Below are 22,026 nucleotides of genomic sequence, written 5' to 3'. Positions count from 1 at the left end.
GTTGCACTCTCGATTAATTGCTTTCGAAGAATCCGCTGTCTCTCACCTTTGCCTCCATGCTCGAGAGTCCCCCAACCCGCTTCGCGGGACGCGAACTGCATTCTACGATCCTACATCGTCATTAAACCCTCATCGACTTCATGTTCACTAATGAGCGTTACCGTCGTCCTTGTGATTTCTTCGTTCAATCTCCTCCTCCCCCTTTTCTCCACCGTCTCCTCTACATTTATTTTTTTCTTCCGATTTGCACGAGGACCCAGACGAAGGACCTCTCGAGGTAAGACTACGATTGCCTGGTTTTCTATGTCGTCCATCCCATTTTTTTGCGATCGACATCTTTTCTCTAACCTCTCTACTCCATGCCCAACTTGCTCCTTCGATCATTTCACCGTCTCTACTCTGTCCATTGCTAGATTAAGTGTATCACGATGTGACAAATCAGAGGTAAGATATTATACTCCGTCTCTTTCAGACGTTTCTCACGCCAAGTATTTCACATGAACCATATTTCGCGGACCATACCACGTGTTTTTCTTTTTTTTTTCTTTTTTTTTTTCTTCTATTTTTTGTGTGTGTTCTCAATCGTTTGCATCCGGCATTTCTACATTGATCATCTGTGAATCTTTTTTTATATTTTTTTTTCCTTATCATCGACCTTCTTTATGTTTCTCTCATTTTTCTCTGTTCGCAATTTACACGCGTGTCTCCCTTTAATTAACGAATTCGGGATTTTTGTTGGTTCTCTGGAAACAGTCTGACCAAGCCACGAGTTTACTCTTATTTTCCCGCGTGCTGGTTCACACGTTCTCTTCGCTTGTCTTTTCGTTTCTTCTTCGTAGTGTCTGCAATAATTTCTAATCGCTCGAACGATGGTCCGGGTTCCCTTCGACGAACACTTGTCGCGAGAACGACGCCTCGTACCGGCCACCATCGTGTCGTTTAACGTTTTCAGATTATCTTTCGTCGGTCGGGATCGATGGGTTTTACACGCGACACCGTCGTCTGTTTCTTATTAGGCCATCAAACTTTACCACTCGAGCTGTTAAACCGTTTACTCCCTATGGTCGCGTGCGCTCGGGATCACTCGCGATGGTTTTACCATGGAAATTCGAAAGGCTTGGCCGAACTACAGAGACTTTCTCTCGAGATTTCGAGACGATGTAACGAGTCGAAAAATGCGATGGTCGAAGGTACGAAACAGGTACACGAGCACCAGTAGCCACGTTATAAAATACCTGTGCATCACGTAGCGATCGAATGAAAGAGGACACATCACACACACTATACACAGCCGCACACATACTCACACATAACGCGTGTGCACGTGCGCGCCAGCGCGTATATAGATGCACACACAGTGCTTTTGTAGGGTCAGAGACGCCGGGTGATAACAATATCGACATCCCTGGCACACGCCAAATTGAGTCCGTTTTTCTTTCTCTTCTCGGCATTTTTTTTTCTTTTTTTTTTTTTTTTTCAAAACGCAATAAACGCGAGAAAATGAAGTTGGAACTGTTGATGGGTTTTGCAGGATGGTTCACGCGGTGTCACTAACGTGAGAATTTTTAAAGTTAATGGCGTAATCTGGCACCGATGGTAATCTGGGAGAGGATTTTTTGATTTAACAGAAAACGCGATATTGTCGAAAGTAAGAACATGGTTACGTATATACACGTCTGTCTTTTATTTTGATTGAACTTGAAACAGAGATATGGTAAATCGTTAAAAAGGAATGTTGATGATCATTGAAAGGTAAAAGAAGTTCTTTTAAACGTCGATCATTTTTATAACAGACCACGTTGTGCGAATCACTTTGTACAAGGCAAAACGAATCGTGTTTAATCCGTGAAATTAAATCGTCAAAATAAAAGAGAGAAATTTGGTGGAATTACTTTGGATTTTCAAATATTTAAACGACTGTTCGTATAAGACAAATCGCGTTATGTCGATTACAGTAAATCGATCTCTTTAATCGGTCATTTGGACGCACATTTTTAAAACGGTGCTCAATTCGGCTCGAGTGCCACGAGAAACGAATCGTCGAACTTTTCTAGCGATTTACTTGATACATCGGAAAGAAAGTTTCGAGATTCGACGTCGATATTGTGACGAAGATTAACACAGTATGCGTAGAAAACACAAGAAACCTTCTTTTTTTTTTTTTTCTTAAATTACACGTGAATGTATAATATCTGCGAAACTATGACGATAAATTAAAAAAAAAAAAAAAAAAATATTGTAATACCGACTGTCGCAATGCTATCCTGTGCCTAGCTTCTCCTGTCACTATATATACAAGAATAACAGCTAGCTACATGATTATCCAGCATGCCATATTTTTTTCAAATTTTTACGTGTTCTACCCGATTATCGAGTACCGCTGCCCGTGCAAATCAAGCGCTTTCTTTTCCTCTCGCTCAACAATTTTCCTTTTTTATTTTTATCTCGTTCTTTTTTATTTCGTTCTCTCTCAATTTTCTCATTTTTTTTTTTTTTTCATGTCTCGTTTTATTTTTTCGCCCCTCTCTTTATTTAAAGTCGAGAAAACGCTGTCGCGTGCAACATATAATATTATCTACTCGATTAATCGTACCTACGCTCTCTTTATAATTATCGCTCTTTATTATTACCGTTGCCATTATTCTAATTACCATTATGATTATGAATTATTATATATCGAATACCAACCACGCTCACAGCTATTAAGAACTCTTTGTAATTTAAACAGGCTACTGTTCCACAACACATTCTAATTAACAAATACTCTACTATTTTTATCAATATAGCAGCTTCAGCGATTAATACGACTCCGATATAATATCACTATAATATGTGCATAATACATAAGGCGAGTATATATGCTTGGCTCCTGCATGCGCTCTCTTCCTGTTTCTCTTTCTTCTCACGATTTTCTTCTTCACGTTCTTCCTCTTCTTCTTCTTCTTCTTCTTCTTCTTTTAATCGCTTCTAAAATTTACTCTTATACTCTCTTTTTTAACACTTTTCCACTTTCTACGTTATTTTGTCTTTCGTCTTTTTTCATGTACAAATTATGGTGGTGGTTTACAATATATACATATTTATATATACATATTACTATTATATATATTATATATATACACACTTTTTATATATATTTATATCAATTAAATATTTCATATGTTGTCTATATATTTTTCTCTCTGGTAGTTGGTGAGAAGCTTTTAGTTTCGTTCGATAAAACCTCAACCTCAACTTCTCTTCCATGTTCCGTTTCGTGATCCGTGCAGTCACGCGGTTTCCTCGCGAACACGGAACACGTCGGTTTCTTTCGACTTCTCTGCTTGGCTGCAGTTCTTTCTCTCTGTTCGCAATTTCCATTCTTCTTTGTTTTTACGATTTCTCTTTTCTGTCACTCTCACCACGTTATATCTGTATATTATCATCACGTTTCAGTTTTCTTCTTTCTATCACGAGATTTTCTACGAACTAGCATGCGTACGATTTTTCACCAGTATATTTCTTTTCTTTCTTTGTTTCTTGGAAGATTCCGGTGCAAGAGATTTCCGTGAAGAGTCCCGTGACTCCGACACACACCGTTTTTATGTGTGCAATTACTTCTGTCCTCGTAGCTGTTTCTAATTTGTATCTCGGTTTGATCGACTTGTTGACCAATTATGTAGGATGTTACAAAAAGAATTTAAGATTCAGTGTATTTGTAATACATATTCACCGAGAGGAACAAAGAATCATCAGGAATCGGTATAAGACTTGAAATCGATCATCTCGATGAAAAGCAGAAAAATTTGTTTTCACGTTTATAAATGATGTTCGATGTGTTTTCCTTTTATTACTTCGATATTTTATGGGTTCACGTACTTTTATACGTATGCTTTTCGTGTATTTTTGATAGATCATTACCATATCGACCACGTTATTAATCAACAAGCTGCAAATGTTTCTGCAAATTATCAAGACAAAAGTTTCTTTCACCTATTAAATACTTTTATATTATACTTTAGACGTTTTATATATCTTTGCACTATTTGTGCGTGTATTTTTGCATCTTTAGATAAATGTATATAAATCCGCAGTTAAAATTTTCAAGTGTCGTTACAAAAAAAAAAAAAAACCTTTCGACCCATCTCTCACCAGGAATTTAAACATTATCTTACATTGGTCGAAAAATGTAACGAATACAAAACTCGATATAACATGGAAAGAATTAATTTTGCGATTTATATCGAGCCAAGTCTTACATTTTCTTTGTAACTACCTATATTTGCATTACTATTCTCCGCTCATTGGCATACTCGATCGATTTTTACGTGTATTCGTTTATGAAGAAAAACGGATTCACCGAATTACCATGATTTTCATAAAATCGAGAAGGTTTATATCTCGAGAACAATGTTTTATCAGCCGAAACCGGCCAAAATGACGATATCAAGCCTCGATTGGAGAAATTAGAATTTAGACACGCTAGATTAGTCGCTTATCTCCCTGTCACAGACTCTGCTAACGTAGTCGAGTTCGCTTGTACACTGTAGCGTTTGAGTTACGAATAGCACGAAGAGATCGAATTTTCCACAAAAAAAAAAGATCGGTAGACCTCGCGAAAGAACAATTTTCAATCAGAATCTCGGGGCTTCTGCAGATTTTCAACATAGAAATTTTAGACTTTGCAGAGAAGAAAATTTCATAGAGGTACACGCGGTGCACACGGTATCTAAGAGGAGAAACGATGGAAAAAGAAAATGTGATGAAAATATTTCAAGAGAAGAATAAGATCTATGTGACAGAACTTCCTATATAATTCTTCTTTTTGTTGTTCTTTTTTTTTTTAAATAAAATAAACATCCAATAAGATCCTTCGATTAGTATAGACATTAGCATAGATATTAGTATAGATAATATCGCGTGATTGTTGGTGAAGAGAAAAGAAAAAGTAGAATCTACGGAAATTCCCCCCGTGTTAAGTCGAAAAAAAGACAAAGGAAAAATAGACGATCTGTGAATTCGAAACGATAAAACTCCCCCGCGAAGGTCGAAAAAGATAAGAAATCAAATTAAGCAGAAATGATTGTATAAGTTTGACCCTCCAAAAAATAATGATGGATGCGAGTGACGTGTGTATATGGCATGTGCGCAGGCTCGGAAAAAACGGCAGGAAGAGGTGGAGAAGATACGACTGGAAGAGCAACAACGGAAGCAACAGGTAATCCTAAAATCGTTGTTACACGTTAGCCTGATTTCTCTAAACTGTAACGTCCCACTTCGTATTTTATCTCGTCTCTGCAATTTATTAAAATGAAAAAAAGAAAAAAACCCCGACCCTGACATTGCCTAACTTTATTCGAGCTACGCTTCATTTAACGATAAATTAAATTCCAACTTGTTACTCGACTCTTGCTTTCGATTACGAATTTTATAAAATTATCCTCTGTTCTCTCGTATTTCAAAAAAATCTAGCATTTAAAGAGCCTGTTGTCATTAATTCGTGGAAGGAAATTGGCGTTTCATCGGCACGGAAAGTTGTTCTCAAAGTGGAAGGTAGTTTGTCGTTAACAATTTGGCCATAGGAATTTCCTTTTTGCTCGTTCAACGATCACACGTTTTGCGTCTCCTCAGTTTCTTTCGTTTTGTCTTTCTTTCTCTTCCTCCCTGTCTTTTCGTTATTTTGTCCCGTGCGAAAATACTTGCGTCTCCGCAGCTTCGTTAGTTGCTTTTTAGAAGAACGATAATTAACGAACGAGAGAAAAATGACAACGAGAATTCTCTTGTGATTTCCCAGGAACGAGAACTGAAGCGGCAGCAGGCGGTTATGCTGAAAGAACAGGTGAGTGCAAGCAAATTTTCTATCATTTTCAAACATCATTCTCGCCTGTCGTCTCATTGCTGTAGAATAGATGGTGTGCGTGTGTGCGAGTGTTTTTATTTCTTTCGTAGAGATATTAGCTTCTGTTTTTTTATATATTTTTGACCTATACAATCAGCTTACGTCCATTCGTCTCTCCATTTACTAATCTGCTAAGCAATTAAATATTGAATTATATTATCTGTTCATTTTTCACTTTTGCCATATTTTTCTTTTTTTTTCTTTTTTTTTTAATACCTTTTTTTTATTTGAATTAAGCATTCACTAATTGTTACCTTTATAGATTTCGTTTTTCATTGAAATTTTACATCTCTTTCGGTGTTTTTATATTGTATTTTTTTTTTCTAAATTGTTCATTTATTTATTTAACAATTGTTTCATTTGACTTTGATTTTCATACGAAAGCAAAGCTACACGACGGTGAGGAGATGCAAAATTATCGGTTACTTCGTCATTTCCACAGACACACGCTACGTCACACAGTTCTGTTACATGTGTTTGCTGTTTTAGTTTTGTGATGTAGCATTGTAATTTCGTCTCTGTGGTTTCTTGAACGTAGATTTCGCGGCACACTGCCGCATCTCTATGGTTTGTCTTGAGTTTTCGTTTCCGTTCGTTTGTGACGCAGGCGTGAATTTGGTCTTGACGTAGCTACGGTATGGAATTAGACGATCTTCTTGAATGTAACGCAATTACGATTCAAACTACGTTTTTTTATATAAAAGAAAAAAAAATAAAATTAAAAAATAAAAAATTTCCATCGACGTCGATCTAAATATAATAATCACGAATTGGTCACTATGATGAACACAGATGTCAAACAGTCTTTTTTATATGATTTTTAAAAAGGAATTCTTAAAAAGGCACTTGAAGATTTGTTTCTCATTAGAGATTTAATTTTGCAACGTGATTGTAAGGCGCGTCAAAGAAACCGAGATGTACTGTTAATTGTGAGCGCGCAAAGTTAGTTTGAGCACTGGTGGACTGTGGATATGTTTTGTGCCGCAGATGTACATGCAGGAGCTCACCAAGCAGCGCGAGATGCTCTACACCGTCGAGCTGGTATGTCTCATACCCAATCTAGTTTAAGACGACTTCCTTAAAACGGAACGAATCGAATTTTCACCAACTTTAAACTCGTCACTGCTTACGTGAAAGAACGAGGGAATAAAAAGTAAATCCTCGTTGATCCTCAGTCTGACAATCGATCGATTAAATCCTGATTCATATACGATACTTCTTCGTAAGCCAATAATTTGTCAAATTTGCAGATAACCTTATTATTTAAATTGAATTATCGCTTTATTGTCATTTTATCAAGCTTAATTATGGCAAATTATATGATAAGATTGAATCGATAGCTCGCTAAAAAGATGAGTAGCCGAAAGGTAGACCGGCTGACGAGTTCAAAGTTATCAGGTTCACTTGTGCATCACTAGTTGAAATTAATCTGCACTCCCAGACTCGTCGGTTTCTCGTCGAGAATCTTACATCTTCCACGAGTTATCGATGATTGAAAAATAATTTCGCCACGCGAACGACACTAATGCTTTTCGAGAGATCCACGTTCACTAACCAGTCCCTCGGCAACGATGTTTATACCTCGTCTCCGTGATATCAGTCATTTTGCATCCTAAGACGCTTCTTTCTCGCTTCGTTCATATCGATATAAAATCCAGATGCTTGCATCTCACGTAATAATAACAAAATAACGAATAAAATATGTAGAAAAAATGGAAAAGAAATATTATTAGTAAATAGAACGCTGTGTGGACATCAAAGCGCAGTGATCATTTGAAAAATAGTAGTCGAAATATCGAACAGTGTGGTTGGGTAAAAGAAGAGTTTTGTGCACGGTATTTTTGAACAAAACCAAAAGTCGAATTGCCACTATCGAGTTTTTTGTAGCTTTCTCTGAAACCAGTATCTTTGGAAACGGTCATAGAGTTTGCTGTAGTCCGTGCGTTGTGCTTCTAACGAGATCTTTTAAGAACAATTTTCTCTGCATGGGACGCTCTCTGTTCTATTTTGTGTCTTTCCTTCGTTAAATTTCTTTCCTTGAATACCTTAGGAGAGAGAACGAAGGAGACAGCACATGGCGTTGGTTCGAGCGTTAGAAAATCGACGAAAAATGGAGGAAAGAGAGAAGAAACGGTTAGAGGCGAGAGCCGAGAGAATAGCGACGAAGGAGAAACGAGCTGAACAGAGGAAGGTCGAGATGGAACTGATCGAACAGATCAGAAAGCCTGTCGAGGACATGGAGCTAACGGGTACGTCTCTGCCAAGCGTTTTTGTTCCTCGATTATAGAGTTTCTGTGACACAAGGTATTTCTCTGTTTTCAGATCACAGATCACTGCCAGAATTGAAACGACTACCTGGTCTCAAGCTGTCCGGTCAGGCGTTCGCAGACATCGTGATGGTGTTCGAATTTCTGCATAATTTCGGCGAGACTTTAGGCTTCGGTGGGTTTAATTGTTTATTGGTTATGGTGGTCTTTGATTTGGAATGATTGTTCTCAAATTGATTATTCGTTTACCACATAAACTTCCGTTACTTTGCTTCCTTCTTCATTATACTTCTTCAGTATACCGAACAATTTGTTCCTAACGCTAGAACTTTCAGGCTGATCAAACGACTAATTCACAAAATGATTGGTCACAAAATATGTAGATAACGTTTCTCTTCTTTGGTTACAAGTTTTATACTTTAATCTTCGTTAGTTCTAATATTAGATCAACCAAAGACATGACTTCCACGTCTTTCAAAATTTGCATACACATGAGTCATTCTATTCTACTTTTGGAGCTTTAGAATGAAAGAATGAATCAATTTTTCCCTTATTATCGATGATCACTTTGAATTGTGTGTCGAACAAGATTTTAGACAATTCTAAAGTTAGAAGTAGATGAATCGTTGAAGCATTACTGATCGAAATCATTGGCAATCTTTTATTCGTGAGTATTAATCGCACATCATTCTATTAAAATTTATTGATCATATAATGTTCACTCACTCAGATATGGAATCGCTGCCAAGCCTAAAAAGCCTTCAACTTGCGCTGCTAAATGACGAGGAAGCCGAGGAAGAACTCCTTTCCGTGATGACACATCTGTTAGTATGCGCGATCGAGGATCCAGGAATCCCTCAACCAGCAAGGCACACAACCGGTCTTGGTCAAAGTTTACGTCAAGCTGATATAACGCACGCTAACATCAGCGAAGTCTTACGAATCTACTTATACGCGAACGCGACAGGAGAAGTGAAGGCTTTGACAGGAGTATGTTTGGAACGGGAACGCGACAAGAAATTTGCTGATCATCATCAGAATGGCGGTGACTATGCCTCGACCTGTTCAGGCAAGAACGCCCAATTCTACGAACACTTGCACAACAACGAAACATGGAAGATGTCCGAGAGGCTGAGGGACAAACCGTTCCTGGCCTTGAATCCCACGCATAAAGCGCAGATGCTCGCGTTTCTCTGCAACGAGCTATTGCAGAACAAGGCTGTGATCAGACAGATCGAGGGTAGCTTGGAGACGGTGGCTCAATTGAGGAAAGAGAGATTTGTGTTGGATACAAAAATTAGGAAGTAAGCATTCTTTTATGGTAACACTTTGATGTATACTATCACTTGGTGTTACTACACTTTTATGTAATTTATACTGTCTTAAATATTCAGATAATTTGGTCGCTTTGTAGTAACTTTGCTTCCAATTGTTCATAATCACAATAGTGATTATGAAGAATAAAATCATTGCTATTTGATTTATCGGTAATCTTATAATTAAAATACATTTGGTTAAAGGTAAGAAAGTGTCCAGATACTGCGTACCTTTGAGACAATGATTGATTCTTTTCCATTTTTTTTTTTTTTGTAGATTGAGGCAGTTGCATAGTCGAAAGGTTCGAATGGAAGCAGTTGGCGTAATCGTTAACAAAACTGGAGATACTATTACGATCGAGAAGAAAGAGGTTGACGAGGAAGGTAACACGACGTCGACAGCAGTGGGGACGACACCCACTCCTGATGAAATTCATCACGAAGACGAGGTTGAAGACATGTCCGAGAATGAGAGCGAAGGAACTCAGCCCGAGGAGGTAAATTATATAGTTCAATAAATTACAATTTAATAAAACACAGTCGACTGCTCTATTCTGAAAGATGGTTTAATTCTCTTGTGCGTGACTTAGGAGGAGGACAAAAATCTGTCCGGCGAAGAGCTGGGTAAGAAATTGGATAAACTGTTGAAACAGTCAGAAGAACAATTGCAGAAATTGAACAGCTCCTCGAAACAGCTACGAGCACATATATTTGGACAAGACAGATACTGGAGAAGATACTGGGAGCTGGCATGCGCTGGTGGCATCTTCGTCGAAGCTATGGAAAGCGCTGAACCAGAAATCCTAGAGTTGCAGGCTGAACTAGACGAAAAGTACAAAAACGTGTCGATGGAGGAAAAGTCAGAAACGAAGCAGGAGGACACCAAAGTCGAGAATCGCGAGAACGAAGCTCCTAACGACGTAAAGAAGGAGAAGAAATTCAATTCGAGCGAGCAAGAGGCCGACGTCAAGCCTTTGGCGGACAAAACGAAATCTGAAATTGACGATGTTAATTGCAAGAAAGAACCTATGCAAAACTGCGAGAATTTGGCGAACATGAAGGAAGAGAAAAAGAACGATTTGGATAATTCGATGACCGATGCGAAGACCAACGTCACGTCTGAGGAGATTAAACAAGAAACAGAGATAGTTAGTATGGATGTCGATATCAAAGAAGAGACGAAGAAGGAGAACGACGAAGCAGATGAAGACACGAAACCAGCGGTGAAGATAATGGAAGATAAAATCGTCGAAACAATTCCAAACGGTGATAAGTTCAACCATGTTAACAATCTTCATAATGGAAAAGAGTTAAACGGCACCTTTATATCTAGTAAGATTGTCTTCATTTACTGTTGATGTAAAGTATTATTAAAGACGTTTTATTAATATGCTTTACGCTAATAATTCCAGATAATAGCAACGAATCCAATTGGTTCTCGATTTTACCTCGCGAGACTTGCGATACTCCAGGACCAAGTACCAAGCAAATATTTGGAATAGCCGAACCAACCGAACTGAGAATACCAGTGTTCCCTCCGCCGGCTAGTCCAAATTACGACAGGTGTGACAGTCCAGCTCCTTTGATTTTGACTCAAGACGAAGCAGCGCAACTTGAGTATTTGAAAGTGCATGGTTTACCACCCCCTGGAGAAGCCAAACCAGTACCAAAAGGTAAGTAACATATGCTAGAACTCTAGCTGAAAGACTAACTAAAAGCTACGTTTAAGATAAATTCTTAAGACTAACGTCTCTCTTCGTTCATATTTAGATTTGAGATATGGTTGGTGGAGAATAACGGACGTAGACACGTTTCAAGAACTATTGGAGCACCTTCATTCTCGCGGTGTTCGCGAGAAGGAACTAAAACGTACAACGTGGGCGACCATGGAATCTTTCCTAGCTGTTACGGGCAAGATCAACGTGGACCCTGGTAACCTGACTGCTACCGAACTTCAAGCGACACCAGATGAACCTGACACACCGATTCCAAAACCAGACAACCCGGCTGACTGGAGTGAACAAGTCGCATTACGGGTAGATGCGCAGCTTTTGGAACAAGTCGAGGCTCTAGAAGATAAAGTGGCAAATGCCAGCATGCAGATCAAAGGCTGGAAGTTACCTCCACGAGCAGGAACCGAAGAGGCGGAAGAAATTGAGAAACTGAACGAAATGGAGAAAATTAGCGCGGTTGAACAAGCTCGACAAAGGTTACTATCCCTGGAAGCAGCTATTGAAAGGAGATACTTAAAACCACCGTTAGGCGTTTGGTAAGACTATCTACTAGTATTTAGGCCTTATATAGCCCAGTTATTTTAGTTCAATATTATTCTAAACTTTAAATGTTTTTCTGTCTGTATTTCAAATTTAAATATTTCATTTTAAATTATAGTACTGGAGATCCAAATCTAGCGGCCTTAAAGGCAGAACAAGCGGCCGCTGCGAACGCAAATTCGAATAATTCGGATCAGAGCAATCAGACCCCGATACCTCAAGAAGAAACAACTCCAAGAGGGCTGAACAACTGGCGAGAAGCAACGGCTCGAGCACACACGTCCGCTCAGCTCGCCATGGCGCTTTATATGTTGGAAGCCAGCATCGCTTGGGACAAGAGCATCATGAAGGCTGTGAGTCTAACACCAGCTAGAAACTCGGTCTGCGTCAAGCTACGAAACCGCTGCGTCTCACTCAAAGCTACCACTCAATACAATCAGCTATTGACTACTTCTCAGGCCTCTGTGGGTATTCGCACTAACTTACTAACCAAAGTATCCTTTTTACTTCCTGCGTGACTCTTTCGTCCTTCCTTGCACAGTGAACCACAGAGAACATTATCGCTTTCGATGATGATTGGTAAACGTTCAGTCAAACGAAATGCTCTTACCGTGGTATTTTCCAATAATATACATCTTTATATAAGATATTGTAAGGAAGTTTAATACGAATCAATGGTAATTTTTATAAGTGCGAATAATGCGGCAGCCATAGTTGTAAATTAGCGAAAAATCAAACATAGAGAAATTAGATTATTTGATATGCTTTCATCATTGTTATTTGAAATAGTTTGATATTTTATCAATTCTAAACTTACAAACTATGTTACTTTAAATTGCTATAATTTGAAAAATGAGTAATACGTTAATAAGTTTAATGGTGGTTAGAGTCTAACGTAACGGTAGCATGCAAGAAAATATGCCGCTTATCGTCTACTCAGTTTTTCCTTTATTGCTTCATATTTTTCCTTTTGTAGAGTAGCTTCGATGTTTAGTTAGAACGACTTTATATTATATGCATAATCTAAGCATCGAAATATATCTATTATTCTTTTATCCCGACTCGCCATTTCTAATCAATCTTAATCACATACTAAATTATAACAATAACGATATGCACGACGCGAACGGAATTAAAATGCTTCACTCTAATTTTGTTAATTAAATATTCCTGAATGTTGATTTATCCCACTTGTTTATTGTATTCTTTGCTTATTAACATTTATTGCATCCATGGAGTTTAGCTTGAAATGCTTGAATAATAAAACGCTGAAACATTAAAATTAATTTACCCCGAACAATGTGTTTTAACATTTTAAATTGGAAAATTTTCTTTTTCTGTTACAGAATTGTCAGTTCTGTCATAGCGGAGATAACGAAGACAAACTATTACTGTGTGATGGTTGTGACCGCGGCTATCATACTTATTGTTTCCGTCCAAAAATGGAAAACATTCCTGATGGTGACTGGTAAGAAATTGTATCTTAAACGTACAAGAAATAGTAAAAACTCGTTTTGTAATTAAACGATTTTAAATATCTTAGGTATTGTCACGAATGCATGAACAAAGCTACAGGGGAACGAAACTGTTTGGTATGTGGAAAGAGGGTTGGTAAAAATTTAGTGCTATGTGAACTCTGTCCACGGGCTTATCACACTGACTGCCACAATCCTGTTATGCCAAAAGTAAGAAATTATTTTATCTATTGTTTACAAACCATAGAATGTATTGAGGGAGGCTTTCCTTGAATAAAATATCTTTGTCTGCTTGATTCACGTGTATACTTGATATTTTCAGATGCCAAGGGGTAAATGGTATTGTTCTAATTGCCACAGTAAACAACCAAAGAAGAGAAATAGTAGTCGAAGGAGTCATACCAAAGGGGCAGGCACCAGAGAAAGTGAAAGTTCTGATCATCCACCAGCTAGGTGATTACGTTAAAAAACCAAACATTGTCAACTCGCTGATTTAACAACGTTACATACGAAGTATACAGTAGGGAAAACAACTACGAAACCATGACTCGATAATTATAACATTGTTCAGCGAACGTATACGATAAACAAACAATTTCCGATCGAATATGAAACAAAAAAACTGCTTTAAAACGAACGAACATAGAAAGTATACACTGCTCTCATGCGATTATACCGACTTACATCCTCGACTCGTATCGTACATACTCGTCGAAAGTTATTGTTGTAAAGAAGTATTTACTCCATACAGGGTGTTCCACGATAGGTTAATCGTAGTTAATGTTGTTCTTCTACTAACTAAAAAGCAATCATCGATACCCTGTGAATATACCATAGCGTCAGGTCCCTTCTCGTCGGGGGACACCCTGTACTTTGTACAGCGTGTTACGATCATCAAGTATGGGATGGGTATTTTCTTAGAAAATTCGTCGTAACGGTAGTGCTGCCTTCAGGTTCTATGATTACTCGAAAATGTATAATAATAATAATAATAATAACAATAATAATAATAATAATAATAATAATAACAATAATAATAACAATAATAATAATAATAATAATAATAAACCCTAGAAGGGCAAAAAAAAAAACGGCGAGAGAGAAAAAAGGGAGACCGAATAAATAAAGAAAGACAAAGAGTCAGAAAGACGAAATGTTCCATCGAGAACAACGTAACCGTCTCAAGCAGAAAAAACACGCTCGAGTCTTAATGCATTCGTCCAGAAGCTTTTATGACGGAAAAACCTCCTGCAAACGAGAAAGATAAACGTGCAAATAATTTCTGTTGTTTTGCGTCGCAGTCCAACGCCGTCAACGGCATCGAACACACACGTAGAGGACGTCAGTTCATCGGAACCGGCAACCCCAACTGCTTCGCCACGGAAGGAGGGAAACAATAGGACGCTCACGAAGAAACAGCAACGAGAGTTGGCTCCTTGTAAGGTGCTACTCGAACAGTTGGAGCAACAGGACGAGGCCTGGCCGTTCCTCTTGCCGGTGAACACCAAACAGTTTCCTACCTACAAGAAAATTATTAAAACACCCATGGATCTCAGTACGATCAAGAAGAAATTGCAGGACTCCGTGTAAGTTACACGCGTACCAACGACTACTAGTTAATTGAACGTACTCTCTATTTAGAAATGCCTCTTTCCCTAAACATAAAAAAAAAAAAAAAAAAAAAAAAAGTAAACAGTTCACCTAAGATCTCTAGAAAAAAGCTCTAACGTGATCGTCAGCTTCAATCCGAACAAATTGGAAAATTGCCGAATATGTTCCAAAGAGTGCTTCTCGATACAGGTACAAGTCTCGCGATGAGTTTTGCGCCGATGTCAGACAGATGTTCATCAACTGCGAGGTATTCAACGAGGATGACAGTCCCGTGGGGAAGGCTGGACACGGGATGCGCAGTTTCTTCGAAATGCGTTGGACCGAGATTACTGGCGCACCACCTCCACACCCACAAACGCATAGCTGAGGCTCGGTTCGCTCTCGCAACACCTGCAACAGTTTTGCCCACTTCTACTACTAGAGGATAGATCCCTCGACATAGAGTATCATTAGGAATCGTCCAAGAGACTAACGGCGAGTTCTGTTTTCTCTGTGCTCCGTCGGCCTCGTTCTAGCGGCTGACCGAACAACTTTAATACTAATAGAGAGAAAACAAAAACAGTAATAGGAAGTCCACGAATACGGGTACATCTTCGTATGCGTCGCGTTACGTACGTGTTACACATTCGCCTCTCCTCATCTTATGTACTCGTTACTCACCCGTAATCGACGCTCGCGTGGCTGCTTCTCTCGTTCTAAGTACACACATACCTTAATACTCGAAACTAATCTAATGGTGACGAACGTCTTTAACGGCTCGTACTTCCCCTTTCTGTAGCATCAACGGCGAACTAAAGAAAAAAAAAAAAAAAAAAACCGCGATGTTGCAAGAATTATATATATATATATATTCGTCGAGATGCCTCTGCTGAACGAAACTCAAGTTACGTTTAACGAACAACATAAGGATTGTTAGTAGGATCACGAGAGAAGTTATAAAACTTATTATGGCCGGAAGCCGTGACAGAGACTTTACGATATAGATTACATTTTGTGATTCGGAGCTTCTTAAGATCGGCGCGACTAAAAACACCCATGTATGGGAACGCATCTACTCGTTCGAAGCCTCCAAACTCCCTGCTCCCCGAGTAGAAATGAAACACAATGCAGATGGTCACTGTACTTACTGAATAAAACGAGTAAATTTTTGCCTAAGCGAACAAGAATGTAATTTGCGATTGTATTATACGGGCTTAGTGCCGGCGTGTCGGCAAAAGAAATATTTTGCAAAGTAATGAATGTGAAAAGAAGAGGTATATATAAATATATATATAAATATATATAAATATAAATATAAATGTATAAATATGAATATAGTGTATATGTATACTATATAGATAGTCACGTCACACGAACATGCAACACACATACACGTAACACTTCTGCCCACGAAAACGTCAGCACGATAAGGGTAACATTTGCTGTACAGTAAGATATACAACAGAATGACGATGTCAATCTTCCAATTAAGGACGGAGTTAATGCCATTCCACGGATTCTTTGTCCCTTTCTTTTTATTAATTCGCTTTCTATCTTATTTATTTATGTTTGAATCATGGGTGAACGGAAATGAGGCTTATTTGATTGAATGATTGCACACAAATAGAGTATCTATTAAGAGTTATTAAATTCGACGTGAATTTTTATAAAAAGAAATGTAAATCTCTTTACCTATGTCAAACGAAACTTGATAAGTAATTTGCAAGAGAGAATTAAACCTATAAGATATAGGATGAAATAAAATATATGAACGTTTGGAAATGTAGTCTGTTAAAGTTTGAAAGTGAATGGTTTTTGTTGATTAAGTACGTTTTAATAAATCTGATTTAGTATGGCTAAAGGTAGTGCTACCAGTAACTTAACTGATATCATTCGGATTCAAATATCATATATGAAAGCAATATGAATTAAAGATTCTATTTACCTTAGAGTGAACAAGTACAACTGTATGCGTTGAATGGCAGTCGCTTTTAACAAAGAAAGACAAAAGTTATAAATTTTAAAGCAAGGCAATGGACTATCATGTTCACGTTCTTTTCTCCTTTTTTTTCTTTTTTTTTCTTTTTTTTTTAACAAATTAAAGCAGTTTTATCCTACATGGTGCGTAGCGTTACACTGTGAAATGTAAGCGTCGTTGAATTTTATCCGCGTCGAGTTCCTACAGGACCTCGAGTTTGATTGTTCGTAATAATAACGCGAGTTTTTTAAGCGATAATCGACTTCTCGATAGGATTACAATAATGTAATATCTCACACGCAGTGTACCCGGGACGATGAAACAACGCAAACACGTTTCGAAACGGATATCGTGCGACAGGGCGATGTAAGAACATGCTACGTATGAATGATGGTGTCGGTAGTAAGTCTTGGATTTATTAGATAAGCCGCGGTACCTTCGCAAATGTGACCATCGCACGACGATAAAACGATTAACACAAGAACATTAATGATATCTTGTTTTTTATGTAATTGATGTACATTATTGCTCGTAATAGCGGATAATTATGTAATAACAAAGGTTAAAAAGAGAATAGAGAAAGAAAGAGAGCGAGCGAGAGAGAGAGAGAGAGAAGTGGTTCGGCCGTAGTGATATGTGCTAAACATTCGTAGTATGTAAAAGTATTAGCTAGATTATAAAATGCCGCGTGAAAACGACTACAACGTGAATGACGATTAACGAAATATGCAGGGTGCGGCTGAATACGCAAAATGGATGTATTGTCGTCCTGACATAGTCTAAGAACGATCGGTAACGGTAAGATCGTAACGAGTAAAAACGCGCGTCTTTTTATTATCACTCTTTAATTTCATTTGCAGTCATTACGATTATATTCAATGATTATATCACTTTCCTAAACTAATTTTTTTTATTTTTGCCAATCAATCAATATATGTACGTATGTCGGTATTTTTTTTCTTCTTTGGCACGATCGTTAGTTTTCATAATGATAAATAATATAAAATATACAACGTTATATATTTTGATACGTGAGCGCATTGTCGGGGCATTTCGCGATCTTACCAAACGTTCTTAGAATGCAAGTCGACGTAAACGTATGCGTGAAACATGTGTGTACATCACTTTATGCACGCCTTGCACCCTCGTATTATAGTCGATGCATTAGACATCTCATACATTCAGATACACCACCAATAACAAGAACAAATAATTTTTTAAGATTCAATTATTATTTAAATAGTACAGTTACATTGTTAGTATGAATAACGACGCTTTTTATACGAATTTTAGTTTTTAATGTCGATCTTATGATATATTATATGGTATAATGATAATGACAATGGTAATAACAATAACGATAAATGATATCGATAATGGAACAGATTAAAGAGAAATTAAAAAATGCGCAAATGAGAAAGGAGAACGCGAAGAGAGAACGAAAGGAAAGGAATGTGTGAGAGTGAGAGAACGAGAAAAAGAGATTATTGGAAGCCAGAGTGTGTGTTTAAGCTAGATGATTGTCTATAGTATAAACGAAGGCATACAGTAGGTAGCCTCGATGCTATTTAAACAGACTTAATTAATGTATTGCAAATGAATTAATAAAGTGTAAGCGAAGCGTGTATCTGTACAGTGAAATCTTTTTTTCTCAATTATTTCAAAATGTTTGAGCTTAGAAATGGAAACGTTCTTTATGTTATCTCTTATTACTTCGTATTTTGTCAATAACTTTTTTATATCGATATGAATAGATATTGAAGCATTTACAATTTTTTTTTAGTAGATTTCTTTTGATACATTATCATTAAAACATTTTCTTTGATACATCTTCTGTAACACGTTAAACACTATAACGAACTATAGTGACCGGAACTAAACTTATCAATTGCACGTGGTACATAGAGGTCAGTTCAAGCATATATTTAAATTTAAAAAAGTCATAATCGTAAAACTTGTAATACTTTTAATATAAAAGTAATATTCTAAAATACTCTAAATGCAACCTAAAATACTTAACTAATTTGCTTTCACTGGGATATGTTCATATTACATGGACATTATGATATTATGGTATATATTATTTTAAAATAAGTGATAGCGTTTCGGCGCTATAGGCAGGATATTTAAAATTTACGCGGCCATCAACGTGTTAACTATGCAATTTTAACTTTCACGCTTAGTAACTTTTCTTTTAATTAATCACTAAATTTAATAAACCATTATTTTATCAATGAAAAGAAAAATTATACGCATTCGTATTTCCCGCGGTCGCCGTACTAGTCTTTGAAACGGCCTGTCATACTGCCATATATATATGTATGTTAATTTATATATGCGTATATGTCATTATAGGTGTAGTATTTACCGCTCGTGCCAGTAGAGAGGTTAAAAACGTTTTAACGTGCTTAATATTTCTTTGTTTTGTATTATTTGTTCGCATTTCGTATATCAATTTTTTAAGCAGCATGCGATGACGACTCTCAATCATCTTCGAAGAAGATCTGCCAGTAAGTCAATTATCATTATCAGTAGCGTTTAATTCCATTGGTGATGATACGTAATGTCAACAAGCTCCAATGAAAATTCGCAAAACAAAAAACAAATTCTAATAATAACTTTAGTATATATTTTATTTTGAACGATTTCAAACACAAGAGTAATTGGATATATTATAATAATGAAGACATTAAAATATAATAGTACTGCGAATATGTACTTTCTACGCATGAAGCTAATAAATAAAGCCATAACAATAAAAAAATATGTACGTAAATGTTATATAATTTGATATTTCTTATAAAAATCGAAATGAAATATTCGATGGTTGTTTAAATACATTTGTTACACTGCTATGACAGATGTATACAATTGTCATTCCTCATTATTTATTATTTTGGAGTTTTTAGAAAATCAACCGATAATTTAATTTACGCTTTATATTTTTCTAGGAGCTGTGCAATTTTTACAACCGCATAAGTACAATGCTTCCAATAATCTTAGGTTATTCTTCCGAAATGAATCGAGCTTCGTACCGAAGCGAGTGCTCATTGTGGCAAAATTGTCACGATATCATTTTGAAAAACTACGAGAACCAAACTTGAGTGACGAACAATTAAAGTTTAAATTATTGGAAAGGGGTTCTGATTATGATACAATGATAGCTAGCCATATAGCAACCAAACATGTAAAACATCAAGTGATCGAAGTCTTGAAGAAACTGAATATAGAATATAAAATAATAAATAGGTAAAAATATATAATTCTTATTTTATGAATCTTTGTTGAGTTAAATATTTGTTAAACTAGCGCTGTGTTTATCCTGATTGTTATGCTTATGTATGTTCTGTAAGAGAAAATCTAGACAGATCAAATTTTATTTGGGCTGATTTAATTCTTCCGATTGGTGGCGATGGGACGTTTCTGTTGGCGTCAAATATGATATTCGACGACAAGAAACCAATAATTGGTATTAATTCGTTCCCGGAAAGATCGGAGGGGTATCTTATGTTATCTCCGAAATATACGACAAGGATACCTGAAATTTTCGAAATGCTAAAAGCAGGTCATTACAACGTAGTAATGAGACGAAGAATTCGTACGACGATAAAGGGAGATAATATTTGGGACCCTCCTTTCCACACGCACGAAAAAGGTCGCGTTGTAGGTGAAGAAAAGTAATAAATTGAGAGAGAGAGAGAATCACTTTTTATATAACAAATTTGAAGACATCATACATTACAAAAATGTTTTACTATTGCAGATTTTATACACAAGATCTGAAGCAAGAAATATCAAATAAGTTACCAAAACAAAGACGTTTACCTTGGTTGGCATTAAATGAAGTAAGTTACACGCAAATAAATCATGTATTTTTTAGTAATTATGAATTTAAATTTAACATTTTTTAAACATCTAGGTATTTATAGCAGAAATACTTTCTGCTAGAATAAGTAATTTACTTATAAATGTAAATAATGAAGAGAAATATCATTTGGTAAGAAGTTCTGGCTTGTGTGTTAGCACAGGAACAGGATCAACATCTTGGTATAGATCTATAAATACTGTTAGTCCACAAGTAGTAAAAGAAATATTGAGCCTTTTAGATAAAAAACAAATTGATAATGAAAAGATTGAAAAAATCTCTTCTACTTTCAATGCTGGTTTATCTTTTCATGCAGGTAAGTATAATATTGTATTAAGTAAAAAGAGTTGTAATAAAATATGTATATATAATCTGATATTAATATAATATAATATTTGTATTTTAGAGGAATTAAAATTGTGTTATTCTGTAAGAGATATGATGGTAAATAGTATGTGGCCTACACCAAAGTGTCTGCAACCTCGTGGATTTTGTAAAAAGCTAACAGTAATATCACAATGTTACGATGCTGGTTTAGTCCTTGATGGTGGCATAGCAGTACCATTCAATTTTGGAACTACTGCAGTATTGGAGACTTATCCTGAAGATTCTTTACGAGCACTAACCCTTCCAGATTGATAAGTATTTATTTTGAATAAGTCTAGTTTTGATTTAATTTAAGAAGGTGGGAAATAGTTTAAGTATCAACAGTTTTGATGTATTGAGGATTAACAAGGATTTCACAGTATGTGAAAGTTGTACTTTTGTATCTCAGGATGTTTTGGAATTTTATAAACCGCATTTAATTTGATATATATGTACAATTCCTCAAAGACTACTATAATTTTATGATGCTTTGCATTCTGCAATACAATTATGTACATGTATAAGTTAATGTAAACCATATTCCAATGAATAGCAGTAATAAAATCAATATACGTAATGTTCATGTAAATGTAATATCAGTGAATTTTTATGAAATTGTATTTCTTAAGAATAAAGGAACAAAAATATTGTTTATACGTGAAAGTTCTAATCAATTGTTTATTTGCTCAGTTTGTATAATTATCTTTTATAATGTTCATGTGCATGTAGACTAAACCCATTGTGCGCCCTTTCTATACAAAGATACATTGTCTAATTTAGAACGACAAATTAAAAGAGCGTTTGCTTGATGCTTTTAAATACTAAATTATTAAGTAGAAAAATCTTCAAAACGTCCAAGTGTCCAAAACCTGAAACACGAAAAAATATTGCATGTAGTCGGTGTTCTAATCTTGTTTTACGTTGTGTCGGTAATGTTGGAAATGACACTAGAATCTCCCGAGATGTGAGACAACAGAATACACAGTCTTCTAGATCTATTCTGTGCTGCTCATGTTAG

At 36.4% G+C, this 22,026-nt stretch overlaps 2 protein-coding genes across 21 annotated transcripts in view; both read left to right on the top strand.

Moving 5' to 3' along the window:
• LOC139988330 (bromodomain adjacent to zinc finger domain protein 2B) overlaps positions 1 to 18,418 on the top strand; it is a 218,292-nt gene extending 199,874 nt beyond the window's left edge. For 8 of the 19 annotated variants that reach the window (XM_072005581.1, XM_072005580.1, XM_072005589.1 and 5 more), the window contains 16 exons: positions 5,132 to 5,197; positions 5,774 to 5,818; positions 6,866 to 6,919; positions 7,929 to 8,127; positions 8,201 to 8,320; positions 8,876 to 9,449; positions 9,739 to 9,958; positions 10,052 to 10,793; positions 10,874 to 11,134; positions 11,232 to 11,730; positions 11,853 to 12,198; positions 13,081 to 13,202; positions 13,278 to 13,419; positions 13,532 to 13,662; positions 14,511 to 14,795; positions 15,010 to 18,418. In XM_072005581.1, coding sequence (XP_071861682.1) covers positions 5,132 to 5,197; positions 5,774 to 5,818; positions 6,866 to 6,919; positions 7,929 to 8,127; positions 8,201 to 8,320; positions 8,876 to 9,449; positions 9,739 to 9,958; positions 10,052 to 10,793; positions 10,874 to 11,134; positions 11,232 to 11,730; positions 11,853 to 12,198; positions 13,081 to 13,202; positions 13,278 to 13,419; positions 13,532 to 13,662; positions 14,511 to 14,795; positions 15,010 to 15,187 — 3,984 coding nt within the window. In that variant the 3' untranslated portion in view covers positions 15,188 to 18,418. The remainder of the gene's footprint in view (positions 1 to 5,131; positions 5,198 to 5,773; positions 5,819 to 6,865; positions 6,920 to 7,928; positions 8,128 to 8,200; positions 8,321 to 8,875; positions 9,450 to 9,738; positions 9,959 to 10,051; positions 10,794 to 10,873; positions 11,135 to 11,231; positions 11,731 to 11,852; positions 12,199 to 13,080; positions 13,203 to 13,277; positions 13,420 to 13,531; positions 13,663 to 14,510; positions 14,796 to 15,009) is intronic. The other 11 variants (XM_072005597.1, XM_072005585.1, XM_072005591.1 and 8 more) reach the window with 7 other exon arrangements.
• A 689-nt stretch (positions 18,419 to 19,107) lies between these two features.
• On the top strand, positions 19,108 to 21,671 carry LOC139988359 (NAD kinase 2, mitochondrial). Of its 2 annotated transcripts, none has more exons than XM_072005700.1 (6): positions 19,108 to 19,287; positions 19,729 to 20,026; positions 20,131 to 20,454; positions 20,541 to 20,622; positions 20,697 to 20,958; positions 21,049 to 21,671. In XM_072005700.1, the coding sequence occupies exons 1-6, from the start codon at positions 19,251 to 19,253 to the stop codon at positions 21,279 to 21,281; spliced, it is 1,236 nt and encodes a 411-aa protein (XP_071861801.1). In that variant the 5' UTR covers positions 19,108 to 19,250; the 3' UTR covers positions 21,282 to 21,671. The 2 variants fall into 2 exon arrangements, with proteins under 2 accessions (XP_071861801.1, XP_071861802.1); XM_072005701.1 differs by lacking the exon at positions 19,108 to 19,287 and adding an exon at positions 19,449 to 19,544.
• Positions 21,672 to 22,026: the final 355 nt, after the last annotated feature.

This window comes from Bombus fervidus, chromosome 6, assembly GCF_041682495.2.
Source record: "Bombus fervidus isolate BK054 chromosome 6, iyBomFerv1, whole genome shotgun sequence".
In the NCBI taxonomy this organism is placed as follows: Eukaryota; Metazoa; Arthropoda; class Insecta; order Hymenoptera; family Apidae; genus Bombus; species Bombus fervidus.
This window is presented reverse-complemented; position numbering and strand designations above follow the sequence as displayed.